General features: G+C 40.4%; 1 protein-coding gene across 3 annotated transcripts in view; it reads right to left on the bottom strand.

Moving 5' to 3' along the window:
- TRIM55 (tripartite motif containing 55) overlaps positions 1 to 22,923 on the bottom strand; it is a 61,603-nt gene extending 38,680 nt beyond the window's left edge. For 2 of the 3 annotated variants that reach the window (XM_084621739.1, XM_084621737.1), the window contains exons 1-7: positions 22,609 to 22,923; positions 21,186 to 21,358; positions 13,673 to 13,838; positions 10,965 to 11,060; positions 2,850 to 3,083; positions 1,468 to 1,490; positions 1,227 to 1,351 (exon numbers count right to left, since the gene is read on the bottom strand). In XM_084621739.1, the coding sequence (XP_084477865.1) occupies positions 1,227 to 1,351; positions 1,468 to 1,490; positions 2,850 to 3,083; positions 10,965 to 11,060; positions 13,673 to 13,838; positions 21,186 to 21,358; positions 22,609 to 22,776 (985 nt within the window). In that variant the 5' untranslated portion in view covers positions 22,777 to 22,923. Of the gene's footprint in view, positions 1 to 1,226; positions 1,352 to 1,467; positions 1,491 to 2,849; positions 3,084 to 10,964; positions 11,061 to 13,672; positions 13,839 to 21,185; positions 21,364 to 22,608 lie in introns of all 3 variants that reach the window. The other variant, XM_084621738.1, reaches the window with a different exon arrangement.
- Positions 22,924 to 23,489: the final 566 nt, after the last annotated feature.

Consider the following 23,489-nt stretch of genomic DNA (forward strand, 5'->3'; position numbering starts at 1 on the left):
ATCTGTCAGGAATGGTCTAGATATACTTAATCCCTGTACTTAGCATGGGAGGATGGTCTAGATGACCTTGAGGTCCCTTTCCTGCCCTACATTTCTATGATCCTATGATATATTAACTGTAGTTTCAAACTGATTGTATATTTTGTAAAGGTAGGAAGAGTCTTATCTTTCACTCAGGAAGATTTTGCAAAACCTTTTAATTGGCTTACATATTTTGTATGAGTATAGAAGATACCAAGAATGAATTGCAAACTAGATAAAGCTATCACAGTGAGGAATGGTCTTATATCTTATATATCTTGAGCCTGATCTGGAAGCCCTCTGAAAACAGAGGCCCCATTGACTTCAGTGGGAGTGTTAGATTTACTAGGAGTTCAGGATTTACCTCCTTATGTTGACACTATATATTAACATACATTCTAGTAATGGTGTTACCATCATACGAAATATAAATGTAACAGTAAAGCCCAAAGTTAGTAGGTAAAGTATAGAGGACCAGCCTTATGATTCTCTATATTTTAAGATGTTCAAGATTTTAAGAGAGAAATCTGTTTATTTCAACTATTCATACCCTCTGATTTCCCATCGTTTTGTAAGCTGAAACATAACGGTGCCCAGTTTGCATGCTACTTTGTTAAGCATAGAATAGTAACTGTATACTATTTCATCTATTCTGAAATATCAGGCATATAAATGACACCAGTGGAGATCCCTAAATGTATAAGAAATAATGGTATTCTTGTTTGTCTTCATAAATGTATGATCTTGAACTCCATTTACATTTTCAATGAAATTTCTCTGATATAATTAAAAAGAAAAATATGTTATTCATAGTTACTTTTATTAGTTTGCATTATTCTATTTCTTTAATAATTTCCTATATCAGACAGTCCATAAAACTGCTGTTTCTAATTTTAATGACATACTAGTACATATACTGGCCCAATCCTACAACTCTTTTACATGAGTAATCAATTAGTAAGGGCTGAAAGATCAGGTCCTTAGGAAAGAACTACATCTATAGTAAAGGAAAATAAGAATCAACATGTTACATGATTCTAAACCATGGTGGGTTTTACTTTTGATTATAATTTACGTTAAATGATCTAGGTACATTTGTGGATGGAGGAGAATATCTGATTTGAATTTTCCTTACATGGTATCTTCATGTAAATTCCACACAACTAAAAAGAAAGAAAGCAGTTTTGGTCACATCAATAACATACCTCTGTAAAAGTCAATTTCTCTTATTATTTTTTCTTCTCTATTGAGGTTGACTGTGAAATGGCTCATATTTTCATAGCCAGGCTCTATTTTTTCCATCTGAAATGCGTTAGATGCTTCAGTAATTCTAAAATAGAGATATTTTGTCATTTGCATTTGGGTTGGCAAATAAATGTTTACAAAATGGATAATTTATGATAAGTATCAAAAACATACACATCCTCTCAAATGGGAAGTACTTACTTTTGTAGCAATGCTTTGACATTCTGTGAAAACAAAAGTGAAATGACTGAATGCTTAAAAGGTTCATTTTATTAAACACGTTTTATACTTTGATACCTGTGTTGTTTCTAAATATGGTAGCTTGAGCTCTCAGTATAAATGAGAACTATGAGGCCTATGAATAAGATTAGACTGAGGTTGGAACTAGTTTACATGTGAACAACAGTGTGTTTTAGGCCCTAATTCTCATTTACATTAAGTCCCCTTTATACTGCTCTGGAAGTGTAAAGGGATCTTAGTAAAAATGAGAATCAGGCCCTTAATATCTGCTTTTACTGAGATAGATACATAGGCTCATATGCAGTGCACACACTTAGGGTCAAAACTGAAGCTGACCGGCCCGACCAATATTCCCTCCCAGACATGACCCACATACTCCTACTGTCCTTGATAGTGACTTCTGTTTCCTAGAAATTGGACTGGGCAAACTTTTCCCACAGACTAATTTATCCAATGCATTGTGCCCTTTTGCTTTATGTAAATTAACTGAGAATAGACTTTTGAAGTTTTACAAATTTATCATTATTCATAACTGTTCCATGAACATTTCACTCTAGCACATTTCATTCTAGGACTATGTCTGATGATTCACAGGGGGTAATTGGTCACCTCTAATTCTGACGCCTTACAGTTCCATATATTCTACAGGGGGTTTTCTGCCCTTCAGGACAAATTCCTGTTTCTGCACATTGTTCCTGTAAAAAAGATCCTCCCTGCTGGGGGACAGATGGGATTTTAAGATTCCAGGATGGAAAGTCACATAAGACGGAATCCTACTTGACTGAAATCAATGGGAAACTTGCCATTGATTTCAGTGGTAGCAGATCCAAACTCATAGTAAGAAGGAAGAATAGTCTTATAGTTATGGTATTGGAATGTGACCTAGAACTTCTTGGCTCTGCCATAGTCTGTGTGACCTTAACTGCCCACAGGCAAAATAGTGATAATAATTCTCTACTACCTCACAGAGGTGAAATGGCTAAATACATACACAGAATTAGGGGGGGTGCTCAAATATTGCAGTGCTGGGCATCATGTAAATATATATGAAAATATTGTTTCTGCTTCCCGGTTGGATGACAGAAAGCTTATAAACAGAACAGCATTTTTGGTGTGACTAGAAAATACTCATATTCTTGTGCTTACCCCTTTGTTTCCATGTTATTCAAATGAAGAAAAATCATTTCTGCCCATTGTTGTGAATGAAAACTCGTTTGTGTGGATGTTCACTGGGAAGTGAACAAATAGGGATTGTACTTGAATTGAAAAGTGAGTCACAATTTGTTTGTGATTAATTTCCCCCACTCTTTTCCTACCTCTGTTTAGAATCCTCTGAAATATACCTGCAAAAACACTGCCATTTCTGGCTCTTCCATGAACTGGATTCCTGATTCAACTAGCTTAGACACTGTCTCCAAGTGATCTGCATACTTTTTCATCAGGGAGCGGACATGTTCCAGTTTCTCCTCTTGGTTTCTAGTGATTATTTGTGTCATCTCATTTTTCCTTTCTTCCAGTATTGCATACAGAAAATCAAATTTTTCACACAGTTGCTCTTTCTGTCTTCTGCAGCATTCCTGTGAATCATTTGGTCTATGTTAGAAGTGTTATGTTGCTTAAAAGTGTTTCTATTTTTACAATTACTTGGAATTGTTTTCATCAAAGACATCCTTTTCTGAACAATACAAGGTTTTTTTTAAAGACCCCAGAGACTTTTGTAATATTCTAAGTTAAATCTGTTTGAACAAAAAGTTTTGTGAATACTTGTGAATATTTTTAAAAACAAATAGACTATTTCATTTCCAGCATGCTAAAAAAGGTGAAAGACATTTGTGTTATGTTTGTATACTTAACAGTTCATAGGAAAATCAGGAAGATAATTGCCATATTAGCAGCCAAATGAGCAGAACAGGACAGATCAGCTCAAATGAGTTCTAGAGAAAATTCCATCACCACTAGAGCTCCGGAAATGCTACTGAGCCTGTTAGGGCCTATTTATCCTTTACACTTAAGGCCCCTTTACATCACTCAGGTAACATGAAGAGGCTTAAAGTGGGTGTCAATTATACTACTTTTACTGCGCACTGAATGAGGCGGGGTCCTGTGCCAAAAATAACATGTGGTCATGTAATTAAAGACTGTATCATAATAATGCACAAAATAGGAACAAATTAAGGTTCCAACCTAAATTCTGGCTTTTCCTACCTTTCAAACAGTTGACTTTGCAACCTAAATAATATTTATTTAGTATAGTTATTTTTACTGTAATAAATATGCTTGTGCTGTACCTATGGTTGTTCATGTTGTCATTTTAGCAGAACTCACAAGCTAAAAACAGATTGGGGTTGATGAACGTTTGGATTGAACATAGCATGCTGTGGGAAGTGGTGTTGCTGAATCTATATGTGGTGCTCTTCCCTGGGAATAGGGACTGAATCAACTCCCCATGAAGGCATTTGGGGTCATTATATTTCTGCCATCTTTCAAATGAGACATAAAACTTAGCTCCTGATCCCTTGGGATAGTTAAGATCCCACATGACTTTTTGCTTAGGGGTTTATGACAGATGTGCCAAAATCAAAAATAAACAGTTGCTGAGTGCCATTCTGTTTTCCCTTCCTCCTTTTCAGTCTATTTCCCTTTCCCCTTTTACTTCCTGTCAAGGTTCCTTCCCCACTCTGAACTCTAGGGTACAGATGTGGGGACCTGCATGAAAGACCCCCTAAGCTTATTCCTACCAGCTCAGGTTAAAAACTTCCCCAAGGTACAAACTTTGCCTTGTCCTTGAACAGTATGCTGCCACCACCAAGCATTTTAAACAAAGAACAGGGAAAGAGATATTCTCCCCAAAATATCCCCCCAAGCCCTACACCCCCTTTCCTGGGGAGGGCTTGATAAGAGTCCTCACCAATTGGTACAGGTGAACACAGACCCAAATCCTTGGATCTTAAGAACAATGAAAAATCAATCAGGTTCTTAAAAGAAGAATTTTAATTAAAGAAAAGGTAAAAGAATCACCTTTGTAAAATCAGGATGGTAAATAGACTCACTCAGGGTAATCAGATTCAAAACACAGAGAATCCCTCTAGGCAAAACCTTAAGTTACAAAAAGACACAAAAACAGGAATATACATTCCATCCAGCACAGCTTATTTGACCAGCCATTAAACAAAAGGAAATCTAACGCATTTCTAGCTAGATTATTTACTAACTTAACAGGAGTTGTAAGTCTGCATTCCTGATCCGTTCCCAGCAAAAGCGTCACACAGGCAGACTAACCCTTTGTATCCCCCCCTCCAGATTTGAAAGTATCTTGTCCTCTCATTGATCATTTTGGGTCAGGTGCCAGCGAGGTTACCTTAGCTTCCTAACCCTTTACAGGTGAAAAGGTTTTGCCTCTGGCCAGGAGGGATTTTATAGCACTGTATACAGAAAGGTGGTTACCCTTCCCTTTATATATATATATGACACTTCCTTTACAGTTTTCCCCCCATTCTGTTTCCTACCTAGTGTATCTCTCCTTCCTCTTGTTCCATCCTTGTCCTCCATTTCAGTCTGTCTACAGCTACGTTCCCTGACCCTTAAAGTAGGTCACTTGCTAGTGGACATAACATCAAACATCATTCCAAGACAGTGGTGTGTTACACATCCTTCACATTACTATGGTTTGGGAGATTGGATGACCAAAGAGGTTCTTCTCTCTATACATACAATCTGGAATTTTATTACATTAAAATTTGCAATAAGCATCTATTATAGAGGTCATTGGTAGTAAACTCTGTACGTCCAGGTTGCAAAACAGTCTCTACTATGCCCTGTTTTCCAAAATAGTCATATTTTGTGTTGAAATTTTTCATATTTAATCTGTGTGAACGGTTTTTGTTTTGGTTTATTTTAAGTCTGACCAAACCACCATATCAGTTTTTGAGTTATAAGTAAAATATATATATATATATATACACTCTCTAATTGTAAAAATTCTCACCACACTTCTTTAAAAACAGAGCTACAGCAAAAAGAGATACAAGATGAGACTTGGCACACTCATCATTGAGTACTAGTGCCATTGCTTACTTTGAAAAATATTGGCTTGATTTACCAAAATTCTGAGCATTTGAAAATTGTATACTAAGGTAAGTATCATAACTATACATATATAGACACGATTATGGAAATTCCTACTTTATTTATTACTTGACTCTCACATTTTATAGTCCTAAATATTTGTTTCTTTTTCATTATGGTTTACAATTATATAGATTTTTACACTTCATTGCTGCTCTCAGTAGAATATGTGAATTTGTGTTACTTTTTGGTTAGTTTGTTGTAATTTGAATATATATTGGCCTGTTTTTTAAAACTTTGCATAGAAACTGTAGCTAAATTTAGAACTGTGGGCTTACTGTTTACAAGAGCTAAAAGCAACCTGACCACGTACTTCCAGTATTGCTCACTCTAAAGTAGTGTAAGTAGTGCAATGTGTCAATTTGAGTAGAGGATAGGAAAAACCAGCAAGCCTGATTCTGGGGTCTCTTGGTTCCAACTGTTCATCTGAGCCTTCAAGGTCAAACTGATCTCAAATTCAAATGAAGGGAATGTGATGGGAAGAAGTATGATTTGTCTGCAATATGAAGTGGAAGCACTATGTAATGTTGCAATCTCTGTTTTCTGTAATCTCTGATTTTACGGACGTAAAGCCTATTAAGGTGTGTGAAGGTAGACAGGCTCTGCACTTCTTATTCTATCAATCTCAATTTCTGATTTGTAGTTCAAAAGGTGGGTACTACATATGAGTGAATGACTCTGAGAAAGCTAATTTCAGATATTGCTGTTTTTTTTAATGGAGTGTTCTCTGTAAACTTCAGTTTAGATGTTTGAAGTCTTGGTTTTGGATTAACTAGTCAAATCTGAAGGGAAAGAAACCTAATCTTTTGTTCTATTTTAATTTCTACACTTAACTTACTTGAAAGGCTCATTTCTGTCTGCAAACTCCCGATAGCAGCCAATTTCATCCTTGCAATACAAAGGCTTCTTGACTACAAAGTTTTGACTTTGCCGCTTACATCCTCTCTCATTTCCGTGGGTTAACAGTTTTACATTCTTTGAACCAAATTCTGGACATTATCTGTTCTTCCTTACTCTGGTTGCACAGGGAAATAGGTGACCCCCTGGCAATTGTACATTACACTGTGGAATTAATTTTTCTTGCCAGTTAGAACCTATAAATATTGTCTTTAAATGTTACTTACTGCACTTGCTATTTATTGCTCCTATTTTGAAGGATCAGGAGGTTTTTAATTTTTTTTCCTTCTTTTGGTGTGTGATTGGTTCACTAGGTGCTTCATCAGGGTCTGACCTTAAAGTGATTCCATATAGGCTCCTTCCACAGCCTGTCAAACTGTGCTGCTCCCAAACTGACCAGAATAGTGATCTTTATTTGCTCTATTGATACAAACATCTTCGAAGAACTGCATGAAAGACACTTGTGCTAGCAAAAGAATGAAATCTATCCCAGCTCTCTCAGAGCAAAAGCCTTACAAAAAAAAGTGGTCTCCTTACAGTATAACTCATGAACAAGGCAAGGTAAATAAATACACACCCTACTGAATATAATTAAGGCAAGGTAAATAAATAAATAAATACACACACTACACACTTTCACATACTGGTGAAAGTAGGGCTCTGTTCTCCTATTGGCTTCAATGGATCAGGATGAGTCTGCAGATGAAGATCAATCTCTTACACCCCAATCCTGGGAGATGCTGTGTTCCTGATCCTACATGCTGATTTCACTGAGAGATGATGGCACACCGCACTTTCCAGGATGGGACCCTAACGTCTCAGTCACGTTCCTATGCTACTAAGTTAAAGCAACAATGACACTATTTCAGTCTACAAAGATACCCTTCTATCTAATATAATACACAAATGTAATTAAAAGTTACCATGCATGAGTTTCTTCTCCCTTACATATCAACCATATTGAGGTCTCTAGTCTGCCAGAGTAAATGGGCTTTTGCTAAGACTATGCTTTTCCCAGTACCCTAACAGTGTATCTAACCATTGTTCTGTGATCAAATATGTGCTCTTTCCTACCTATATGTGCTTGACCTCTGCCTGCCCTTTGGCTCACACAACAGAAGAAGGCAGCTCTCCATGAGTTGAAAGACGGTACTCAAAGAGCAATAATCAATGGTTCACTGCCAAAACTGAGGGTGTATCTAGTGGATCCCACAGGGATCAGTCCTGGGTCTGGTACTACTCAGTATTTTCACTGATGACTTGGATAATGGAGGAAGGTATGCTTATAAAATTTGCAGATGAGACCAAGCTGGGAGGAGCTGCAAGCATTTTGAAAGACAAGATTAGAATTTAAAAAGACCATAGCAAAATTGAAGTATTGGCTTGAAATCCACAAGATAAAATTCGATAAAGAGAAGTGCAAAGTACTACACTTAGAAAGTAAAAAACAAATGTACAACTAGAAAATGGGGAATAACTGGCTAGGTGTTAGTACTGCTTAAAAGGATCCAAGGGTTACAGTGAATGACAGATTGAATATGAGTCCACAATGATGCAGCTGCAAAAAAAGCCTAATATAATTCTAGGGTATATTAACAGGACTGTCATATGTAAGACACGGGAGGTAATTGTCCGGCTCCGTTTGGCACTGCTGAGGCCTCAGCTGGATTACTGTGTCCAATTCTGGGCACCACACTTTAGGAAAGATGTGGACAAATTGAAGAGAGTCTGGAGGACAGCAACCAAAATGATAAAAGGTTTAGAAAACCTGACCTATGAGGAAAGGTTAAAAAACTGGGCACGTTAATCTTGAGAAAAGAAGATGGAGGGAGGATCTGATAACAGTCTTCAGATATGTAAAGAGCTGTTAAAGAGGACTGTGATCAATTGTTCTCCATGTACACTGAAGGTAGTGCACCCTACATTTACCCGTGCATCCCTGATTCACCACAGTAATATGATCATGGTGTGGTTATGATATAATTATGTAGCATCTTGTACAAAGTATGCCTTGTGAGGTATCATTCTAAACGTCTTAATCTGCCAAACATTAATATCTCGTTGGAATGTATGTGCTATTAAGTTATAAAGTTTTGCTATGTATGTGTTACTGAAAGATGATGTGAAGATGAAAACACCCACAGCTAGCATTTCAGGTACAATAATGAAGAGGCTAGACAGTGCTGATGGCCCATCAACAACCATAAAAGAGCTTAGCCTGCCTGGGAATGCTTCAGACAGCCTACGGATAATGGCTGCTATGACTCAGCAAGGCATGCAAGGGCATGTGACAGGACCACATGACACTGAACTCCATTTTGGTACCTGTATTTTTCCACAAACTGGGCTGGGAACTTAGCTTAAAATAAAGGGTTCCTGCCATATGGAGAGACTATATAAAGTGGGGAATGACATCATGACTGGCCTTCACTCCTCCACAACTCAGCACCTGAAAGAAGCTCTGGAACACAAAGGACTTGGAACGGAGGGGAATCCAAGATGCAAAGCAGATGCAGCTTGTGCCTTAAGAATCTGCAAGCCTGCTTGTATTATCACTCAGGGTTAGAAACTGCTAATTCAAACCCCATCTATCTAGTATATTATGCTTAGCTTGCATTTTTGTTTATTTGCTAGGTAGTCTGCTTTGATCTGTTTGCTGTCACTTATAATCTATCTTTCTGTAGTTAATAAACTTGGTTTATGTTAACGAGAGCATTCTGAGTGAAGTTTATGGGGAAATCTCAAAGGCTGTTGCACATCTTCCCCACATCAAGGGGGGGCGAATTAATTAATGAGCTTGCATCATATAGATCCCTGAGCTGTGTAAGAAGGTATAATTCTGGGTTTATACTCCACTAGGGGTGCAAGCCTAGAGAGCTGGGAAGTTGGCTGGGGGCCTCTTCTTTGTCCATTAGTGGCTTAGGTAAAGCACTCAGGTAATTCAGTTGGGCGTATGGCGCTACCTTCTGTCGTGTTGGGTGATAACAGGGCCTGGAGAGGCTGGCTGTGTATCACCAGCAAAGCAGCATGAGAAAGGCCAACCCAGCTGAATTGTTAGGGGGCACAGCAGTTCCAACGGCTCCCAGACTGCACCGGACGAGTACAACCCATCACAGGCAGGATACCAGGTAATGGATTTAATCTTCAGCAAAGGGAGATTTCAGTTAGATAGTAGGAAAAATTTTCCAACTGTAAGTATAGTTACGCTCCAGAATAGTCTTTCATGGGAGGCTGTGGAATCCCCATCATTGGAGATTTTTAAGAGCAGATTGGACAAACGCCAGTCAGGGATGGTCTAGGTTTATTTGGTCCTGCCACAGCAGACCATTTATATGACCAAAATTGCAGATGCAATTCAGAAATCTCAGCATCTCCTTGATTTCCTTCCCATCTTAAGTTTCAGGTAGAAGCTATATCCCAGAGGTCAAAGAATCCGTGGTCCACTACAAAGCTTTCCAAAGACAGCATTTTTTGCTTTTCACTAGTGTAAATAAGAACAGAATCTGGCCCACTTCATGACAACACAGTGGAGTTACTCCAGATTTAACCAGAGCAGTGGCAGCAGGTGCTTATAATAAGTAGTGAGGTTGCAAGCAGCATATGATCCCTTCTCAGATTTGCAAAGTGAAAAACAGAGTCACTGTGGCCAGGGTGTCACAGGGAAGAGTTTTGGTTGGGAGCGGAGGCATAAAGGGGCGTGCTAGGGATCTTAGTGATGAAGTGGGTAGAAAAAAAGAATTTCACTCCCCTTCTGTTCCCCCTGTGCTCAGCCCTGCCAGCCAATCTCATCTCATCCCGTTCATGGCTCAGAATCTTCTCAAGCCTCCTCAATCCCTTTCATCCCAATCCCCAACTCATCAGACACTGCCCCCCTTCCCACCTACCCCTCCATGCTGAGTACTTCTTCACTCCCTTCATCATCCAACCGCCTCCTCCTCACATACACACACCTACCTATTCTGTCCTCCTGTCCCCTCAATGTCTCCTTTCCAGGTCACACATGGAGAAGAGGACCAGCTATCTTTACTGAGGGCAGCTTGACTTCTACCCCATTGAAAGCATGAGAGACAAAGGACATCTTTACTAGAAAAACCAGCCTCACTTCCACCTACAAAAAGTTTACGGAAATGAGGCATCCTAGTACCAATCCCACTGAGAGTGACGGAAGACAGCCGCAAATCAGGGGAATAGTTTGTGAGATTACTACAGGATGTGAGGAAATCATGAGAAGCTTAAAAAAATTTCTGCAAGTGTGAAACTCAATACAGTATCATCAGGAGTTGGCAGCTCTGGTGTAATATATGCAGACATTTGGCAAAATAATTCGGGAACCTGTTAAAAGAAGCAAATTATATAAATGCAAGAAAATTATCATGAACAACCAGATATGTTCTTGGACGTCATGTTCAACACATAACTCAAGCTGCATTACTTACCTCTACTGTCCTGCAGGTCTCCTCCAGTTGACCTACTATTCCTTGCACTCTGTCATTACTGCCCACGAGTACTGCAATGCCATCACTGAGTACAGACTAAACAGGAGTAGGAGAATGAGCATATGCAGAGTTAATAATATGCAAGTTGGCAGTTTTACTTTATATGCTTTCTTCTCATGCGCTTTTCACAAAATAGCACATATAACCTGAGGTGCAAAAACAGTGGATGAGTGGGCTACACAAGGGTATATAATTGCTCAGAACTAGAGCGGATAGAAAAAATTGAATTTCCATCATTTGGGAAATTCTGGTATTTTGACGTTTTGTTTCCATCCTGAACTAGAATGTAAATTTGAAACTTTTCCTGGAATGAAAATTTCTGAAAAATTGTGAGACACCTTGAAAGCCTCTAAAAATGCACGGGAAAAAAATGTGCAGGTACATCCATTTGCACATGCACGAAGCACCTTTTGAGCAGGCAACGTGGGTAATTAGGTACCAATATTTGGTTTTGCAGCAGAGTCAGGCAAGCTATTCACAGTGAATAAATTATTTCATTAATTTAGCTCCTTTTTCTGTTCCCGAGTTATCTGTGAATAAATTATAATTTGTATGAATTTGTTAACTGGCCAAGCTTGCACGGCCTTATGCTCAATTTGCTAGCATTTGGCTGTAACATGATAACTTCTGAATGCCACAGCCAATCAATTCCAAATGTCCGGGAATATCTGAGGAATCAGTGAGCAGGAACCCCATTCATTATGGTGAAAACCAGAAAAAAGAAAAACAAACAAGAGGGAAATGGGGGATAGATGGAGCCCCTGGCATCCAGTTGGCAGAGCTATCAGGTTCAACAACCTCTGTAATTGTTGGTTGATGGCAGCCATTCACCCCCTCCTAACATAACACCCCTCATCTTAGCTCTGCCCAACCTCCCAACAAAGTTTTAAAAGGTTGACACACTGAATGAGAAAAAAGAAGAAAGAGGAATGGTGTAAGGCAAGGGAAGAATGGAGAGGCATGAAGGAAGGACGAATGGTGTCCCACACATAGCCCCTGGAATGCGGGGGACAGATGGACAGGAAATGAGGGGGCAGACAGAACCCCTGGGGTGTGTATGCGGAGGGGGGGGAGGATGGAGGACCCTGGTATGAGGAGATGGGAGAAAGGAACCACACACATAGAGCCCCTGGCATGGGCGAGAATGGAGAACCCTGACAGGGGGGAAATGGGAGAGCATACAGAACTGCTGGCATGGGGTGAATGGGGGACCCAGGAACGTGAGGGCACACAGAGCCCCTGCTTGGAGGGAAGAAGGGAAGGAGGGGAGCACAGAGCTCCTGACATAAGGGGGAAAATGGTGTGGGGCATGGAATCCCTGAACAAGAAGAGGATGGGAGGGTGGAACACGGGGAGCTTGTGAGGGTGTGGGGGACAGCCGGACACAAGGAGCCCCTGGGATGTGCAATAAGCTCGCTCTACAGTCTAGTTACAAGTGTAATGACACATATACATTATTTGACAGCTATTTTATGCAAACATATTTCATCCTATGGATTGCTCACAAGCTATTTGTTGTGGCTGCTGCTTATTGCTCTGTCACTCTAACTCACATGGCATTATTTCTGTCCCCTGACTAGATATCTTCCAAATCAACAAGGAGCTCTCAAGACAGCTACCAGAAACTTCTGTCATAATTACTTGTGCAAACATAGTCACATGAACATTCGGGAGACTCTTTCCACAAACTTTCTTGCAAGAAAGTTGTCAGAAGGGGGTTAAAAGCAGGTATGGATGCCAAAGAGATTGCACCTTTCTTATTCAAGAGAATGTTTGCAAATACTTTTCCAAAGTATTTCCTCAGTTCTAGTTTACACACACGTGCATCTGTGTAAAAAAGAAATAAAAACAAAAAACAAAAACAAAAAAACCCTGGAGGTTGGTGCTGTAAATTTGGCCTTCTCTGGTTGCTTAGCTCACTGGGCCTCCCCAGAAGATGAGTTGCTTATCTCATGAAGATATCCCAGTGAGTCAGTCTTTAAATGAATACTGTATTAAAAATAAATAATCAAGTTTTTTACTAGTGACAGTAATGGTAGGGGATACTGGGCACACAATGAGCTGCCAACTATTTAACATCCCTAGCAGAAGAGGATTTTCCCCCTAAAGACAAAGATCCCTATTTAAACAGAAGCAAGAGAAGCATCCAATATAAAACTATTAGACTTGAGTGGGGTTGCTCTCTCCCTCACTTCTGCTGGCAATCCTGCCTATGCTCCTGGTCTAAAAGGACTGAAAACATGAGTCTGAGAAATGTAAAGGGAGATCAACTTAAAAATCACATCTGTCTGAAAGCATTTCCTTACTATTATTACAGCTAATATGTAATTAATTATAACTGAACACAATTAGGAAAAATATATTTTTTCTCAATTTCTTGTAAAATATTTTACTCTGTAGAGTTGGTTTCTCTGGAAATTTGTGTGGGTCTTTCACATGGCAAGAAGGGAGAAAACAACTTTAAAAAAACCCAACAACCAAAAACCAACACCACAGAAATATGGATTGTAAACCCACAAAATTGGCAGGGCAGCTGAGGGGAAGATTTTGTACTTTGAACTTTCTTTTTTTTAACTGACTAGATTTCATGTTGATGGTGTCCCTTTACATTGAGTGGGTCATTATGATTAGAAGCAAAAAAAATTTACCTTTTGTCGCTGGTAAACGTTTTTGAGAGGAGCAACCTGGCAGTCTTTATGGGCACCAAAAACTTTGCACATTGAACATGTGGGTATTTCACAGTTTAAACAATAGATATTAATTTTCTCATCCTCATGCTCTTCACACATTGGCAGCTCAGATTTTCTTTCAGGTCTGTGAAAGTTATCATTAAACACATTAAAATAGTCACTTGTTTACTTGCTTTACTGATCTTGATAACACCTGTGTCCTTCAACACAAAACAAAGGGATAAAAACAGTACCTGAGGTTTCAGTCCATAACCACAAAATAGTTTAAACCTGCTAACCAGTGGTGAATAAACAAGTGCAAGTACTTGTAATTTTTCCTGACACAATATGACAAGCTGGGAAGCATGACTTCATTGTATGGCCCTTATTCAGGAAAGTGCCTGTGTACGTAAACCCATTGAAGTCAGTGAGACTACTCATGCACTTAAGTTAGGCATGTTGTTTAACATCTTTCTGAATCAGCACCTACATGCTTGAGGTCTTCAGGGCTCAGTCATACAAAAAGTTGAGCAAGCTGGCCTTGATCTGGTAAAACGCTTAAGCAGGGCCTTAATTTTACTCGAGTAGTCCCATAGGTGTCAAAGGAACTTCATATACTTCAGATTAAGTCCCTGTTACAAATAAAATAAAAGAATTTAAAGACACCATGCTTGGCACCATGCAGGATTTAAACCTTAGTCCCCATCCATACTAGGCTGGGAACCAAATTAAAGAGTCATGTTTGGAACTGCATTTAAAATGATCTTAGCTGAACAAGTTTCTAACATGGACTTTGTAGAGTAGTTAACACCACTATACTAGCCACTGAGGATAGAGGTTACATAAAAAATGACCCTTGTTTTTTTAATGTTGTTTACATAAAAAATGCCCAAGAGGGCTACATAGGCTACAACAAAATTTTTAACATCATTTTAGCATGGCTTCCCTCATCCACACTAGCCAATCTGTCTGCATTAGAAATAAATTTACTTGGAACCGTATTTAAACTATTTCTTTAATTTGAGTCCTGATCAAATGTAAATGGGGTTTCTGTTTAACATGTAATCCCAAGGAGATTACCTAGATTCCTGGGGCTCTGTCTACTGGCAGCTCAGGGAGATGTACGCTGTCCCTGGTAGGGAGGGGGACACAAGGCAGACTCAGAGTCTGCCCGGCAACCAATAAGGAGTAAGATGCCCTTCCCAGGGAGCTCAGGGAAGGGGAGAAGCCATTTTTGAGTCAGTCTGAAGCCAGCCAGAGAAAGGGCAGGGCTGGCTGTGTGGGGAGCTGGAAAGTCCCAGGCCTGCATGCAGGGCTCCCCATGAGAGCTGGCCTCTAGGGACTTGAAAGCAAGATCCCTCAGCTGGGCTTTTCCCTCTCCACTGATGACTCCCAGTGTGTAGAGTTTTGCTGGGAAACTTCCCCAGCCAGGCTGAGTTAGCCCTCCAGCTCCCTAGGTGAGACCAGTCACCACATGGTCAGCTCTGCTCTGGCTGCTAGTCCAGGGCTGCTGCCTGCTGTGTGTATGTCTGGTCGCTGGGGTAGGAGACTACAGTTTGGATTTTAGTATAGTTGTGTAATCTACACCTTGAGCCCTGCACCCGTTTGTGGTGAAGGGAAATCCTGAGACCAGAAGCAGCCTGACTCCTGCCTGAAGAGGATCCCTGCCAGCAGAAAGCAGCCCCTCTGCAGTGACCGAGGAGTCCAGAGTCATCTCTGAACCTGAGGATCATTCATGGAGTTTGTGAGTGCACCATCTTTTAGTTAGTCAGTCAGGGAAATTGTTTTACCACCTCCTCCCCCTTGTGAGTCCTTTGGGTTGTACTGAACCCAGTCAGCCACACTGCTAAACCACTGCAGAAACGATATCGTGGTGATAGGTCAACAAAAGCCCCAACAAAGTACGTGTACCAACGGGACACTGATCTTACATTTGCTACATCAGGTCACGTGACTGGAGAAAGTCACGGGTATTTATCAGCGTGGGCACCGGTGACCCTAAGAATAGTGTTTTACCCTGTTATGTTATATAATTTGTCTCCTGTTTAATATAATTACTGTGTTGAATATATTGTATGTGTTTGTGTTATTTCTTGGGAGTCTCCAACTATCTGGCAAGAAAGTGGGGGTTACCGTGTGGTTAGAATTTTTCTTCCAACCTGCCTGATGACCCTGCCAGGAAGGAGGGAGGAGGGTAGAGGCACGGCCAAATAAATTCGTAGGGAAAAATAAAGAAGATACACCCTGCTGAGTGGGTGGCAGGATCCAGAAGAACTCAGACCTGTCCATCAAAACCTCTAAGCAGATTGGCATTAAAGAAGGTAACCAGGTGGAGAGGGGGCGCTACAAACATATCCCATATCCCCAAAGCTTCCACTTATAGAAGAGTCCTATAGAATTTAACAGAAGTGAAGACAATTGCTCCACAGAAATGTAATAGTTTATAGAAACTACTAGTTCCTATATTTAGTAGTTTATAAAAACCTATAGAACTGAACAAAGAATGAGTTAGTTTTAAGACTTTTAAACCATTGTACAGAATTCTGTGGTGGGGAAACAACTGTCCATAACATTCTATTAGATGCTTCAAAAACTAATTAAAAGATTATCATTTCTATTAAATGATATAAGACTCTTCCATACAGGTTAGTACAGTGGGGATAACTACTCCTTTTCATGGATAGCAGGCATGTTTTCTCTTTTGCGCTACTTGAAAGGGAAATCAAGACAAATAGATAAAAAGTTGGAAAAAAGTTGAAAATAAAATATTTTCTGCTTCCATTTTTTAATTTTATGAGGTTTTGAAACAAAAGTTATAGGAGTCTGTTCATACAGTAAGCAAAATCTGTGCTCTGCAATATAACCGGATACACAGTAATAATGAGATGAAGTAATAAGATTTCTAGAAATCTTCTATATTATTAGGATCAATTTTCTACCAGGCAGTTGCATAATGTGTACATTGTAAAGGATGCTTTAAATTGTGTGCAGATGATTCCAAAACACCCAACTCCCTATGCATACTGTGGGGCAGCAGCAGGAGTTTCTGCACACACGGGAGGATGGACAGCAAACCTCGAAATGGCAAGACGACTGAAATGCCTGCACTTCCTGAAAATATTTGCAAGACTAGAAATCATCAGTTATCTGTCACTAAAACCATGACCAATAACATGTCAGACAGACAAGGAGGGTCAAAAAGGTAAAGGTATCAAGTCGACCCAGTGATGACCTGAGGGACCCTTTGTCAGAAGTAGCCAATCTTCAAAAGGTATCATAAGGAGTTCAAAGAAACCAAGGCAGAAATCTCTGGACCAATGAAGCTCTCAAAACTAGCATAGAAAACTGGAAAAGAAACTGATATGCTGTTAATTTACAAGCCTCTTCCCTGAAAAATGAGAGACTTTTACCAGAGCCTCTTGGGCCACATTCTGATCTCTTTTATACCAGCGTAAATCCGAAGTCACTCCACTGAGTTCAGAGTAGATCATCTGGATTCACATTGGTGTAACAGAAGTCAGATTCTCCTGAAATGAAAATTTAAATACTAGTCTGTAGGAAAATATTAGCACAGTTTTAGTAGTAAATTATTAATCATAAACCTATTGAATCATAAACCTATTGAAGAAGCTGTTGGTAGCTAAACTGATCTAGCATCTAGTGTTATGAGAGACACACACTTATTATATACTCCACTGACTTCTGTGAGAGTGCCTGTGCAGATGGCTTGTAGGATCAGACCCTAAAACTGCAACTCAGAGAGATTCCACAAGTAGTAATGAAGCTCCTGATCTGACTTGGGATGCATCTTGGCTCCCACTCTCCTAGGTCCCCGGAATAGAGCCTCCTTACTGTTGCTTTGCACATGGCTAAGATGATCCTTAAAGCAGAGAGCACTTTGTATCATTGATGTGTTGGGTTTATGGAACAAAAAAGCAAAACAAAAACTAAAAACAAAGCTAATGCATGAGAAGATGCACTGTGCAACTAAGCGCAATAATAAATTAGCAAATATGCAGTTAGTATAATTAGGGCCAGAAGTGGACATATGTTGATTTACATGAGCTGAGGATATGGATCATTGTGTACTCATTTTATATTTTCACGTCACTGTCATTCAAAGGAAAAATTAATTGAGCGTGATAAAGAATGGTTGTTCTAATAAATGTCGCCTTATAGTATGTGTAAGCTTTCTGGGCCAGATTCTGCTCTCCATTACACCAGTGTGAATCTAAAGGAAAAAAAAATAATCACTTGAATAAAGGTTTACAGGAATGGGTACTACATTACCAAAATAGAGGAGGAACTGTTTAGTCATGAGTGACTGTCTCGGGATTTATACAGTGCCAAAAAGCTTCAGTTGAAATGTTCTGTTGAAATTCAGACTCCCACACTATGCAGAGTTTTATTTGGTAACAATGCCAGTCATTTCATTTAATACTGAAAAATTAACATTAGCCTCCATAAAGGCCTGACTGTGCCTGCAAGGCAGAGGCCCATGTTGGGGGCTTTGCAGTGCCATTACACCCCAGCGAGCATTCCAGGGAGCACTGGATGAGTGTGCCAGGAACACAGGAATGCTCTCCTCCCTTAGGATGCTCTCCTCTGTGCACCCAGACAGCTCCACTGGCTAGTGTGACGTGCAGCTGGGAGCCATGGACCCCTCTCCTTGCATCCACCTTTGGGGTCATGTCCCCCAAAGGATGCTAGGTGGGAGGTTCCCATGGTCGAGAAAGCTCAGGGATTACAATGGTGAAGAGGGGCACTAGGAAAGGATATGAGGAAGGCTCTTGGCGTTCTCCTCCTGTGCAAGGCCTGGCAAAACCTAGCCTTTAATTTGGGAAGTAATGAGACAAAGAAGGTGTTATATTACAGAGCGTTATAAAGAAAGTGGAGTAGTTACTATAGATCATTCAATAAGGTGGAAGATATACAAGAAAGGTAACAGGCCTAATTTGCCCCAGTTTTTTGGGAAGGTAATGCCACTGATTTCAATGGGGCTACACCAGCATAGAATAAGGCAGTGTGACTCCTGGCAACATACTCATGATGGCTTTAGAAAAGTTAGGGTGAGGGAGATAAGCAGCTGAGGCATACAACGTGTCAAATAGCTTAGATAATGCTCTGAAGCATTACTGTTGCCAGGATAGCCCTGATAATTAGTGTAACTCTAAGGACATAAGTGAGGGTTAAAAATACCTTCATATATTAAAAATAATCCTTGCAGAGAAATAACAGAGACAACATACATTTATAGGCATATTTTTGTTCTCTTCTTTAGTTCAGTTTATTGCATTTTATATTTGTGAGGTTAAAAAAAATAAGAATCACCAAATCTCGTATGATCTTTTACATATTCTTGCTGCAATGGCTGCAGAATAAAGCCATGGACTCATGGGAAAAAAGAGTAACATCCATAGTATTAAAGTTAACCTCAAACTGTATAGAAAAATGCAAAAAGAGGTTAAAGACCCACATATGATCAGCTTGTTCTGTTGCCTGCTACAGCCAGTGAAGTAGCTCTGCTGATTCATTTCCTCTGATTTTCCCTGCTAACTACAGGGTATTTGTATATCACTGACACATTTGGGGACAGAGTCATGGGAGTAGCTGAGCTCTGCTCAGCATGCTACTCTCTACGGGGAAAGAGTAAGACAGCTCTCAGTCAACTTTGTGCTCCCCAGCTTCTTGGTTTGGCCCCCAGCTTAGTTTAGGGCAGTTCCATGGGGCCATCCTACAGCCAAGGATGGCCAGTGCTCCAGCCACACACTCCTCTCTCCACCCATGCTTCAGCATGGGGTGGCGATGAAGGACAGCGTAGAGGAGCTTGCACCAATTGAAGAACACTTTTACATCAGGGGTATTTTCTAGGTGCCAGATCTACCCAGTTTTAGGCCCCTTTGCTACACCGGAGTAGTGCAAAAGGGGTGGAGTTGGGCTGTGAATTGGGCGTGCAGGGTTTCATTATGCCTTGTAGCCATTGCCTTGTACTTGGGGAGGCATGGAGGCACCATAATGCTGCACTGCCAGCACTGGGAGACATTGTGCCTCTGGCAGGGAGTACAACTCCTGTGTCACTCTTTGACAGTGCAGCCTACGTTCAGAGTTAACAGTCTGTGTTGGGAGAAGAGGATGCAAGACCATGACCCTGCTTCCTCCTCTGCCTTCCTGCCTCATTTGGTGTAGCTAGATTTGCTAGCCAGGAGCAGTTTTTGTGCAGAAGGGAATACAACAACTTCAACTGTGGGTCTCCTTACCCTTCCTCCCCTTGTATACCACCACAGAGGCTGGGAACAGTTTGATACATAAAGTAAATTTGTGACAAAGTTTCCCTTAAATCAGTGAATATGTGCTATTCTTTGTTGGCATTTTTTGTGGTCGATTTGAGATTTTCTACTGAAACTGTCCTACACGGTCTCATTGACAAAAAGGTTTGTAAGATGGCAATTAATGAGGGAAATCTATAACCAACCAACCTGCTTCTAAAAGGCAGCATTCAGCATGAAACCAGTGCTGCAAGCAACCCCTCACTTACACTGAAGTCTGCTTGAGTCGATAAGGATTACTGGCTTGAGCAAGACTGTAGAACTGGGTTTGCTATTTAGTTTTTCGTCTCTGATGCAAACGGAAGTATGATCAGTGATGTGTGAGCACCTTTCCTGCTTATCACTTGGTAAGAAAGAAAATGGTAATGTTCTATTGCTGGCTCAGTTCTGTATCCAGTAGTTGTTAGTCTTACTTTTTAGGGTTAACTCATGCTTCCCCTCCAGGATTTTGGTTTTCCTATGCACAACTACACTGTGTTGTCATTAACTGTTATTTTTGGCATTTTCATTCTCTTCTGTACAGAAAGTGAGGCCTAAATAAGACTTGATTTCATGAGTTCACATCCCAAGCTTACAGGAGTGCTTTTTAAAAATATTGATGATTCAGTATTCTGATGCAGGATGGCTTCTGAGTATAATTCAGATATATTTTTTCTCACTCTATTTGTCCCTCAGGGCTTCCTAACAAGTGCTGGCACCTTTTAAAGACAGGAATACATGGACTGAAAACAAACTGTGGAACATGAAAGTTTTGAAAAATTTGTAAGCCTGAGTAAATGGGCGAGACCCTTCTTTCCTTAGTCACGTGACTAACCCAATTGACTTCAAGGACTCTGCTTGCATGACTAAGGATCATGCATGTGAATAAGGACTGCGGAATCAGACTCCGTGTGGGAAGCAAAAAATCAGCACCTATTTTAACGTTGCATTCTGTCAAGTGATATAGAATAATAAGTGAGGGCTGATTTCATTCCACAATAAAAAGACAGAGGCACGTATGATATCATTCCAGTCTCCAAGTACAGTAAACCTCCACCAGCTCCAAAAGATAAAATGAAATAAACAGAACTAACAACTCACAAAGCAAAGGAAAGAAAAAAAAATGTCATAAGCTGCATCATCTTGTATGGTAAATATTCTTTTAAGGATACAAATTAGTATGTTACCTGGTGGACTCCTGCTTGTATATGTCAATGATATTTTCCACTAATAGGTTCCTTTGAAGTCCATACACACCATGTCTGTCCAGAACCACTTCATGTCTGCAAGAGGGACAGCGAAATCGACCACCTGATGCCATAGTGGTGCCTCCTCTGGTTGGCAGATACGGGTTAGAGGCCTGTTCTTGCCAAGCAGTAAAATTACAGGTGAATAAGGCCATGTATAGCTTTTTTTTTTTTAAAAACACTGTGGTTATTCTAATAATGACCTTAATTTTCACAACACAAGGTGCATATCAGGCCAACTATTTCGGATCTAACCCAAAGCCCACTGAAGTCAGTGAAAACACCCTCAGGACTCCAATGATCTTTGGATCAGGCCCTTAAAGCAGGACTCTCCATTGACCTAACAATCCCCAGATGAAAGTTATGGCCCTACATCACTTCACTTAGCACCTGCCAGCTAATAATATTGCAACAACGTGTGCTAGAGATAAACATACCATTCTACAGTGCTAGAACAAACATAAATTTGAAATTAAATATCTTTAAACATTTTTCAGGGCCGCACAGAGATTTTAGGGGGCCCTGGCAAAATCTGGAAGTCAAGCCCCTCCCCCACCCTTCCAAAAAAATTATTATGGAGACGAAAGAGCTTAAGGAGGTAAGGCAAGATGGGATCATAGAAGGCCCAGGCTTGTGTGGGGTCTGCCCTGCGTGTAGCCAGGGGGCTGCTCCGAATCCCACCTCTCCCTGAGCTCTGGATCAGTATCCCTGATCTTGTTCCTACTTTGGGCTCCAGGCCTAGTGGATTCCCTTGGGCCCAGTGCAATGAGCCCAGTGGCAGTGGTGGCATCTGGACCTGGCCAGGCTGGGCAAGTGGCTCCGCGCACTATCAATGGCAGGCACCAAACCAGAGTGGCACTGCCATCCAGGACACCAGGTCACAATGTTCTCACTCAGATTTGGCCCGGCCACCTCTCCGTCATTTTGGGGGCTGGGGGCAAACTGTCCCGTTTACCAGCCCCCCAACCCCAGGTGACCCTGCCTCTGATAGATCTTGCTGGCTCTAAATACTTGAAATAGAAAAGTCAGTCTGAATAAAAATAAATGCAGAAAATGGGTCAATGTATAAAAGACAAGACAAGGGGGCAGATCCTCTGCTGGTATAAGTTGTCTCTATATATGGATACTGTACATGTAAACACCATATGACAACTCACAGCAGCAGAGGATCTTCCCCCACAGATCTCCAGGCAGAGAGAGCCAAACAGAGATATTTTCTGTCTAAGTAGCTTCTATTTATGCCTTTTTAAAAAACTTGCAAATTCTTAAGAGCAAATAAACTGATGGTGTAAATTCTCCCCTCCCTTTTGCCTTGGGAAAATTATATTTATACCTGCAAATCTTCATATTGAAATAAACCTACCTGGAAAATATCGCTGGCACATTTTCTACACAGGTTATGCTGACAGGGGAGGATGACCACAGGTTTAGTAAACATCTCTAAACAGATGGGGCAAATAAGTTGTTTCTCCAGGTTATCCATGGTTTGCTGCTCTTTGGAAAAGGACTTGTAATTCAGAGAAGTGCTCATCTCCTAGCTGTTCCAAGGTGCATATGTCCAGAATAAAAGAGTACCATCGATCAGTTTCCGGGTTAGTTTCCTTGAAATAATTCCATGGCTTGTGTGATCAAATGTCCTTTGAATTTCTTTCACTGGAGGACATTGTTAAAACAAAGAGCTGAAGGGAGCTGGAGCCGTTTTTAGCAGCACAACGTCACAAGTTGCCATTCTAACTTGTCCATATATGCAAGTGACACAAGGACAGATTCAGACAGGTGATGGATTACAGAGATGAGAGATCAACATTCCTGTCTCAGAGCAAGGAGGAGGCGGAGGAAGGGGAGAGGAGTTGACAGTTGTCATTGACACATGGCAGCACTCACCCCCTTGGAGAAGCACAAGTGTTAACAGCACAACGAATGCAATCGAGTTCATTCTTATCTCTGCACCACAGTGAAAATTATAGGGCCCTAAATAACCTGATGTCATTTTCTGGTGAAGCAAAAGACTATTATCAGAAATCGTAATGTATTGTTTAATTACAGTATGAAATAAATACAGTTTTAATAAACTGAAAGGTTACAACAACTACAATGATATTTGCAATAATTTGACTTAGAAGTATTAATAAACTCAAAGCCTGAATTTCAGTAGCGCTGAGTACTCACAAATCTAATGGAAGTCAATAAGAGCTGTGGATCAGTTCCTAAATAATTAGGCCCTAAAAGTGTAATAACTTTAAA

The sequence above is a fragment of the Lepidochelys olivacea genome, assembly GCF_965140295.1.
Source record: "Lepidochelys olivacea isolate rLepOli2 genome assembly, chromosome: 2".
NCBI lineage: Eukaryota > Metazoa > Chordata > Testudines > Cheloniidae > Lepidochelys > Lepidochelys olivacea.